General features: G+C 47.6%; 1 protein-coding gene across 1 annotated transcript; it reads right to left on the bottom strand.

The window, feature by feature from the left end:
• Positions 1-1,111: 1,111 nt before the first annotated feature.
• Positions 1,112-5,204, bottom strand: LOC123071865 (BTB/POZ and TAZ domain-containing protein 2). Its single transcript, XM_044495439.1, has 5 exons — positions 4,957-5,204; positions 4,615-4,766; positions 2,900-3,215; positions 1,912-2,219; positions 1,112-1,812 (listed from the first exon to the last, which is right to left on the bottom strand). The coding sequence occupies exons 1-5, from the start codon at positions 5,065-5,067 to the stop codon at positions 1,659-1,661; spliced, it is 1,041 nt and encodes a 346-aa protein (XP_044351374.1). The 5' UTR covers positions 5,068-5,204; the 3' UTR covers positions 1,112-1,658.
• Positions 5,205-9,803: the final 4,599 nt, after the last annotated feature.

Here is a 9,803-nt window from a genome sequence, read left to right as displayed (position 1 = left end):
GCCTACCCTAGACTGTATGATATATCCTTTGACCATAGCATTACTGTGGAGGAGGCCATACAGAAAGGTTGGCATGAATTTAGATTTAGAAGAACCCTACATGGAGAGACTGTAGAGCTTTGGAACAGTCTCAAAAAAAGATGTGAGGAAATTCAAATGCTGGGAGGGGAGGATAAAATCCTCTGGACCCTCACCGCGCATCATAAATTTTTTGTGGGATCCTTGTATAGGAAATTGGTAGCTTCTGGGTTGAAATTCCCACAGAAATACTTATGAAAGATTAAAGTGCCTGCTAAACTGAAAGTGTTCCTATGGTTGATTAATAAAAAAAGCATATTAACTAGAGATGTACTGCTTAAAAAGGGATGGAAGGGCGAGAAAAGATGTGTCTTGTGTGGGAAAGATGAATCAATTGATCATCTATTCTTCTCTTGCTCAGTTGCTTCTTTATTATGAAGTTTGGTTAGATGTGTGTGTGGTTTTAAAACTATGTCGTCTAGTGTGAAAGACTGTTTTGGAGACTGGATTAGGAAATTTAACAAAGATGATAAAAAACTGGTGCTGGTGGGGATTTCAGCCCTGCTTTGGTCAATTTGGAAAAGTAGAAATGCAATTATCTTTGACAATAAAAGGATAAATGATCCTTTATATGTTGTCAAGCTAATGTGCAGGTGGTTAATTGACTGGTCTATTATGCAGATAAAGGAGCCACTAAGAAAAGCGTTGGAGCTGGGAGCAAGGGTGCTAGAGCAGGCAGCAAATAAAATGTTCACAGCCAAGCAGGGATGGAGGATCAATGTGGTTAGATTGAAATGAATGAATGAAGAAAGTCTCTCCTGCGGTGGTGAACCTGATGTTTGGTGCTCCTGTAGAATAGATCTTTGGCTCCTTTTTTGCTGCTTTTGCTTCTGCGTTGATGTAATGACCTTTTGTTGGTCGATGGGGGTGCTGTTTGATCCTTGTTAAACTCGGTTGGACCTCTTCGTTTTTTCGTTTTCTTTTGAACTCTTTTGTAGAACTTGGTGGTTTTCGGTAATGAAAATCAGAAGGGGCAAGCCCTTCTTTGATCAAAAAAAAACAACTACTATGCAGTAAGATTTGGCAAAAGAAATAGAGACAAAAATATTGAGAATCTATTAGAAACGACACTTCTTTAGAGGGGCAAATATGCTCCTCTAAAAGGTACTCTGCCATATCCTCCTCTAAATAAATTATAGAGGTTCAGTTATACATGCTCTAACTAAGTAACATGTGATCCCGCCTCCGCCTGCAACTTTCACGCGCCCAGTTGAAGCAGAGGGACGATGCCACAAGCTCTACAGCGAGTTGTTGATCGACGAAAGACGTGGAGCTAGCCGAATCCACCAGGATGGGGATTTCGTGGCCTTGCAACCACGGGTGCAGCAGAAATCCACGCGACGAGACACCGCCGGTGAAAGCTTGCCGGGAGATGGACATCGCCGCGTCACAGACAGCGGTTGTGGGCGATGGCGGCTGGCTGGTCGTCGAACACCGCGTCGATGCCTAAGAGCTCCAGCAGTTCCTCCACGACATGGAGCTAGACCGTGGTAGAGCACGTGTGATCACGCCCCCAACGCTCGCCGCGCTTGAAGCACAACCCTAAAGAGGGGATCCTCGCTAACATACATTCCGTTTACTCAGCACTGGCACGGAGGTGGGCTTCTCTTGCCGAGAGAAGACATGACACTGACAGCCTTCACCTTCTTCACAAGAAGCGCCCACCTGCCGTCGCTGCCGTCGCCGGCCTTCGCCGACACCGCCTCCTTCTGCTGCTCCTTGAGCTTGAACTGCCTGCATGATCAGACAAGATCCATTGCAACGTTAGACATGAGTTCAATTTGTTTAGGTGTGAGAGTGAGCAGAGCTGAGTGTTGGGGTAAATGAACTTACGTGCAGAGAGGGGTGTTGCAGCGGCCGTGGGGGAGGCGGCAGAGCGCGGCGTGGAGGCGGAGCAGCTGCCACATTCGCTGGCACCGGGGGCAGCTGGCGCGGCTCTTGCACAGGGAGAAGTGGCGGATGAGCAGCTGCAGGCCCCGGCACGTCGCGTACGCCGGGCACGGCGACTTGGTCGGCGCCTGCCCCACGGGGCCGACCTCCGTGCAGCCCTCCGTGCAGATGTGCCGCAGGATGTCCATGGCGTCGCTCAGCTCCATGTACACCTTCTGCTCCGCGCTCTTCCGACGCCACTTTCGCCGACGCTGGACACAAGAATAAAGTTTCTGTCAGTTCATCATTCTCGTTAACATTCTAGTAATCATAAACTTATTATTCCTATCGGAGCTAATTGATCTTGACATGATGAACCAATAAACGTGTTCGATATTTTTGCTAGTACATTTTTTAACTGGATCTTGACATTTTTGCTATCTTTTGTCAAATCAAAAGTTTGGTGAGGCTATGCGGTCGTCTAAGCAAATAACCATGACCCCTGGATAATTTCCACCCAAACGAAAACGTTTGGCACGACGGTTTCGGAGATGTGAACATTCACCGGCCACTCCACTCGGCGTGCTCGGGGGTGGACGTGGACGCAGCGACCGAAACGACCTGTGCAGCATGATGAGATCTCAGGCACCGGCCAAACCAGGCCTTCGCATCATTTCTTAATGCGCACGGACGCGACATGCCGAGCACCTCCAGAACCCAAGGTTTGGAAGCCCGGGTGGGCATGGTCACCATGTTCCCCAGTGCACGGCGCACTGAGACATCAAGGCGGACTATCTTTAGTTGCACTTTGGCATCATCATCATGCCACCGGCCACGGCGACACCTCAAGTGCCAACAGACATGCCCCGCACCGATCGCGCCACATGACCAGACGGAACGACGAATTTTACCGCACGATTTATTTCTCAGAGGCAAGGATAGTAGGACGTACCATGTCGGCGTCGTGGAGGCGGCTGAGGACGTCGAGCTCCTGCCAGGGGTCGTTGTCGCGGAGGAAGCGCCATGCCTCGGTGCGCTCGACGGCGCGGAACTCCTTGGCGAGCAGGCGCATGCAGCGGAGGTGCAGCTCCGGCGCGTCGCAGAGGTCGGCCAGCTGCAGCGCGTCCACCACGGTGCCCGGCGTGAGCCGCGACCCGATGGCCTCCTGGCACCACCGCTTCAGCCACGGCACCCGGTACGCGTGCGCCAGCACCAGCAGCTGCTCCGCGTACTTCTCCACGTCCTCGTTCACCTCGCCCTCGCCACGCCTGCACACCGTCCAGAATTCCCATCACCAAATTAGATACTCGTAATTGATTTCTCCGCATGTCCACTCGCAATCACCGAAATACATATACGCAAACAACTATAGGAGGAGTAGAACAGTTCGGTGCAAGATTGGACGGTGAGAGAGAGGCCGTTCCACGGCCACGAGAATTTGCTTTGTTTTCTCAATTCGCCGAAGGCGAGTAGTACCAAGTAGTAGTAGCGCTAGCAGCCAGCACGCAGGATGATGGTGCCTGCGACAGCGACGACACATGCTGGTGGCCATGGAGGAGCAGGAAGGGAGGTTCCAACTAGGCAGGCGCTACCCCTACAGCACCCACCAACCAGACCAAACGAAACAAGAAAGAAAACTAAACTTTGATTTTCTTCCTTTCTTGTCTCTGTGCCGTCGTACGTGCGGTTCCAGTCCGCTGCCGGAGCCGGCGGGAGAGATACGTTCCACGAGATTGAGCCGGCGGCAAAGTTTTCTGCCAAGTTGCCGGGGTTTTTGTATGGCCCGGGAGATACGGCGTTTTAAGGTTATGTGCGTGGCTACTTTGGATGATGCGGTGGCGGTGTCATCTCGTCTATCTTGCTCTTGTGGCGAGGCTAGTGCGAAATTGGCAAGTTGGCCGAGTTGGAGTTAGCTAGGCGCCGCGACGGACAGGGACAGAGATTCAGCTATTCGTGTGGAGGTTCACTGAATCTACGAGATTCCAGAGGCTAGCGGACGGACGGGTCGGTCGCAAGCAAGCAAATTGCCCCCGGATTGTGTGGCTCGCCCTGGGGCGGCGACCGGCGAGGCTCCGGTGTTCTGTGGCTGTGGCCGTGTTCTCCTCTGTCCTATGACGAGGTAGAGTTGCAGATCGACATGATCCGAGGACTAGAGAGGAAATGCTCTGCGTCCGGGCTGCGTCCGGGCAGCTCATCTTGGCAAAGTGTTGGTTTTGTTTTGGTTGTTGGTTGGTTTCTTGATCGTACCGATGAACTTGGTATTTTCAGAAACAGCATACTAGTTGGTGTACTTCATTCAATTATCGGGACATGATTTAGCTGGCCGTTACTACCACCGAGATGATTGCGAACGAAGAAATGAAAAGAAAGCTCTTTTTTTAGCAGCTAAAAACCATTATTTCAGAGCTGGCAGCTCCGATCGCCCAGCTTGACAGACAGCGTGGGGCACACACGCATGTGTCATGTTCTTTTCCCCCTCCTCGTGTCTTAATATTAGCGCTTACTCCTAATGATTTTTTTCCTCGTGCTAATACTTAATGGCTACTACTATTACTGGGTCTCCACAGACCATTAGACTCGGGCTTACCCAGGGTCGCAAGAAACGCATGTGCGAAAAATAATAGCAGCAATTCCAGGGAGGAAACAGCAGAGGAGCGCACACGGTACCTGCTGCCGGCGTAGAGGAGGCGGACGAACGCCGCCGCGACGTCGTCGGTGACGCCGCGGACCCGGACGACGGCCCTGCCGCCCTTGCCGCTCTCCCTGAGCCTCTGCAGCCGGCGCTCCAGGATGGTCTCCAGCACAGGCGACGCCGACGCCTGTTGATGCCAACGAACAAAGAAATAAGAATAAATATCCCCTTCAGAATTCAAAGTGTCCAAACAACCAGGATACACATGCCGCTCCCTGATCGCTCGCTAGCACCGGCACGCGGCAATCGGAAACGTTCGGCGAGCAGGGTAATTAATGCGGCAAGAAATCAAAGTAGCCGGGGAAAGGATGACTTACAAGAACGGAGGAATGGGCGGCGATCTTGCGGCGGCCGCTGGAGGTGACGACGTCGACGTCGGCGGGGGCGGAGGCGCCGCCGGCGGCGGCCCGTGCAGGTGCCTCCGGCATGTTGTGTTAAGGATAGCTAGGAGCGATTGCGGCGGAGAAGGAAGGAAGGAGGAGGAGGAAAAGCGCAGGATGGGGGAAATATCTGGGAAATGTCGCGGCGTGCGTGTGGTGTTGGTTTCGGAGGACTGGAGGCTCATCTCTGCGCCCGTTCGAACGCTTATATAGAAAGCCGGCGGGGAATGGGACCCCTGCGAAACGTGCGATTTTGTAGTATTGCCCCCGAGAGAAATTGTATTATCAAGGGTGTCATGGGCACGGGTCGCTGATCTTTCCGAAGATCGGAAAAATATCGGAAGATTCCTCCGTTTGCTTGTAGCATGTCGATCAGTTTGTGGACGAACAAGTAAACGTCAGGTGCAGTACCGGCGACCAACGGACTTTCGATTGCTTTTCATTTAGTACGATGTTGATTAGTTTGCGGTTGAAGCACTAAACGCCAGTGGTATAAATAGTAACGAAAAAATTATTCTTTGGTCAAAAGGCTCACAGTGCTTTTTTTTCGACAAAGGTAGATTTTATTTGGTCAGACTGAAGAACCAACATGATACAACACACCCGCAAAAAAAAGAGCACACACCTAGCCTATGCATAGTTAGGAACACACAACCAACACCAACTCACGCGCACAAATAACACACTAGCAAATAGCAAAGTCATTTAAAACCAAAGTTATGCGTAAGCAAAAAAAAAAGTAAAACGGTCCGATCCATAATTGGCAAACAACAACAATGAACATATTGGCACCAATCAACTCATGAAACCACATTCCCCTAAAAAAACTCATGAAACCACATTCCCCTAAAAAAACTCATGAAACCACATAGACAACGAGGTTCTTCAACAACAACGTCTTCGGAAATGGAGTGAGGCTCAAGCGACCGCATCATTGGATCCAACCACCCACGGTCAGAATCTAGGTTTTCATCTTGAAGAATAAGTTCAGACATATTTGAGAAATGCATATTCAACAAGGTAGTGACGTAAAAACATCGCCATTGTTAGGTATAGCCAAAAATTTGGCCGTACCTAGTCTTTCACCTAGAAGCTCGAGACCTAGCACCGCCATTGACATTACTCAGGGTGTGCAAAACCGAAACAAAAAAACGAAACCAAACCGAATTTTTGGTTTTTTCAGGTTTCGCTTTTGGTTTCAGTTCTGAAATCTGAAAAGCATTTGCATTTCTGTTTTTCAACTATAAACTGAAATCCATTTGGTTAAACTGAATTAATTGAAATTGAGGTTTTTACGGTTCAAAAGTGTAATGGGCTACTATAGTATAGTACTTTCTAGCCCATTCAATGCTTCAGTTTACGTGATTAACCTAACTGCTTATCCAACGTCCTTTCTTTATCCTTTTCTAGTAAAAAAATTTGTCATTATGATATATATCATGTATTTACACGTGGAAAGGTTATGTGTTGGCTCAAATATTCACGTCAACTTTGGTTAATATGGTTATTACCAAAACCAAACGGTATCTATGTATAAAACCATACAAACCGAAGTATAAAAACCGTATAAACCATAAACCGTATAAAACTAACCGAATCATGTGTGATCGATACAAATTTCCCCCAACAAAGGATTCTGATGCTGCAAAGCAAGAAGCTGCATGGACCTGATCTTGCATTTCTACCCATCAGGCAGCAAAAGGGCTTTAACACCATCATGCAAAAGTGAAGACAGAAAATTAGATGAGATAAAAACATCAAATAGCCAAGTTGATATTCATCCATGGAATCACTATTTCAGGTTCTTTGTTTCTTCACGATTATCCAAGCCGGGAGAAGTGGTGGAGCTAGCCAATGATCTAAGCAGGGGGCATAAATCATACTTGTTGGGAGGATCCAGGGGTATCCCCGCCCCCTGACGCACACAAAGTCTTATTTTACGAAAACAAAGCTAGACTATATCATGACAAAGTAGCACAACAATGCCGAGAGGAGAGAATTAGGGTCTTCTTTCACTAAAACAAAGCTAGGCTATATCGTGACAAAGTAGCACAACAATGCCGAGAGGAGATTCAGCTAACGAGGATTTAATCGATCGATTGAATTGAACCGCCATATGGATCAACCGCTAGATCCAACTAGTACTACATGATTGCCGAGGATCCCTCCTCGCCCTAGTGCCCATAAGCTTTAGGCACTTGTCCATCAACTTGACATCCTTCTCTAGGCACAATAGGCGGCAACATTTTACCAATTGTAATAGCTACGTCCTACAACCAAGGGGGTACATGCACTTTCCAAACCATAGGAATAAAAGTTGGGTACCCCGTCCTCCCGAAAGTTGATAACTCCTGATAAAGATTGTGCACTATACCGATCAGAGTTATGCATTTCAACCATCTGGTCATGGTCATTAGTAAGAGAAAGATCCTACAAAAGTTACACCAAATCCTCCAATTGCTACATAGGTCTATTATAATGAAGCTCTTGAAGTAGAGATTTTAACTGCATCTCGTGCCACATGTAAACAATGGTGACATTCACCTCATTACAGGTAAAGTAGGTATCAAAGAACTACACAGATAAACTGGAGTTACCAAGCTAAAGGTCTTCTCGAATATGTATACTTCTTCCATTTCCCACCAGCCATCAGTACCTATAAAATGACCCGCATATTTCATCCCTAGAATGGAGAGGCTTTGTCCTCTCTACACTAAATCACTTTGGCCAATGTACATAAAACACATGATTTTCTCCCCCATCTTACGGTCATCTAGGTTATACTATGAATCCATGAAGCAAGCAAGGACATATTCAAGTCTATCAACTTAGGATACCCAAATCACCCCAAAAAATCATCATCCTCACCGAATCTCAGTTTGCCAAGTGATGTTTCATATGACCTTCGTAATCTTTTCAGAGCCAGCAGGCATTTAGGAATTAGGAGCTTGCATGCCCATCTAGTGAATATAGTTGATGAGAGAAAGTAAACAGGGTTACTTGCAATGAATGATTTAGTGAGAACAACTCGCCCTACCGCAAAATAATAATCTTCCTCTCCAAGTATCATCTCTCTTAATCAATTTGGGAATACTTGTTAGAGATCTTCTTTCCCTAGCTTGCTAATATGCAAAGGAACTCCAAAGTACGAAAGTGCTCCTCTGCTCGCGAGTTCAAATGCACCCGCAAAGAATGGTAAAAATGAAAAAATAGTGAAGGAAACTTTTTGGCAACATACATTGACGAATTTGCTATACAAGCGCAGATTTTCGTGAAGAAAAACATTCCTAATGTTGTGGGTCAAAAAAATCAGTGCTCCTAAACGCTTTCAAAAATAGTCTTTTTGGAGCATCAATTTTGTTTATTTAGAGCATTTAGGAATGTTTTCCCTTCATGAAAATTTGTGTCTATGTAGACAATTCATCATTGTTTGTGCTAAAAAATCAGATTTTTTTACCGCTTTCTCTCTATTTTACTGTTCATGAGGGAGCATTCCAATCGTACCACCAAAGGTAGGGGCAAACATAGAGATAGCATTCTCTTCAATATTAATGTGAACTAGATCACTTTTGTGAAAATAAATTCTCATCTCAGAAGGCCAACAACCATTTCAGATATTCTCTCCATTGCAAAAGTCGAGGGTTAAACCTCAATTTTTGAAAGAAAAAAATGCATAGATCAAAGTTTAGCGAACACGCCTTGCACCCGATTTTAAAAGGAGGGGAGATAAGAGGTAAGAGGTCAGCTTGCCGTAGATCTCTATTAGCTGAAAGCATATTTTTGTCCAATAAATCAATAAATTTTAATATACATGCACATGGATCACACATATTTGCTCCAACGAATAATGGACCAAGCGTAGAGTTTTCCCCTACCGGAGAAGAATGGAATTCGTGAGAAAACAAACAAGCCTTTGCCTTCCGGCCAATACCAACCGAGAACCATGTAACACAATGTTCTTTTCTTTCTTTCTTTCTTTCTTTCTTTCTTTCATTCAGGTAGAAAGGCATGTGCAGCTGCTTCGGCGCATGTTCTCCAATTAGCTGGTCGCTCATTATAATATGGTCCATCACCCGTCTCCCGAAATCCATGAACTCAATGATCACGCGCATATGCAAGACACGATACTCCATCACCAGCCGCAGATCCAGTGATGACGATGATACGGCCGCAGCAGTCAAGTGGCCGACACGACACGAGTAGGGCCAAACCACAGGTTGTTGGTCGCTAGAGACAAACTAATTGAACGCCAGAGCCAACAGAAGAAGAAAAAAAATCAGACGAAACGTTTCTACAGATTTCTCAGTACTCCGGGGGTGCAGACGAGAAGTTGACAGCAGACACGGACGGTGACGTCCAGGGGCCGCGCGCCGACGAGGAGCGACTAGAGGCTAAAACGACCCTTGGAAGGAGCAAGCGCCACATGGGCCTCGACGTGGCCGCCGGGCTCGGCCGACTCGCCCTCATCCGCACGCGTGGCCCGCCTACCTCAGGCCCCATCTACTGATGATCTGAGCTCGTCGATCATGGCCGAGTCTTTGCTTCACGCCGCGTTGCTATCCGGGGAAGGCCGGGTTCGATCGAGCGACGGCTTGATCCGTCCGACGTGGCCGTGATTAGTTTAGAGCAACTCCAACGGGGCGACCCAAACGGACACTGATTTTGTGCTTTTTTGTCAGTTTGGGTCGCCCGTCCGCATCCGCTTTTCATTTGGGTCGGCCAGTGCGCCCAACGAAAGACAGACCCATTTTATGCATATCCGGCTCGGCATTTCATCAAACACA

The sequence above is a fragment of the Triticum aestivum genome, chromosome 3B, assembly GCF_018294505.1.
Source record: "Triticum aestivum cultivar Chinese Spring chromosome 3B, IWGSC CS RefSeq v2.1, whole genome shotgun sequence".
Taxonomy (NCBI): domain Eukaryota; kingdom Viridiplantae; phylum Streptophyta; class Magnoliopsida; order Poales; family Poaceae; genus Triticum; species Triticum aestivum.
The sequence above is the reverse complement of the archived record's forward strand: the minus strand, read 5'-3'. Positions and strand labels throughout refer to the sequence as shown.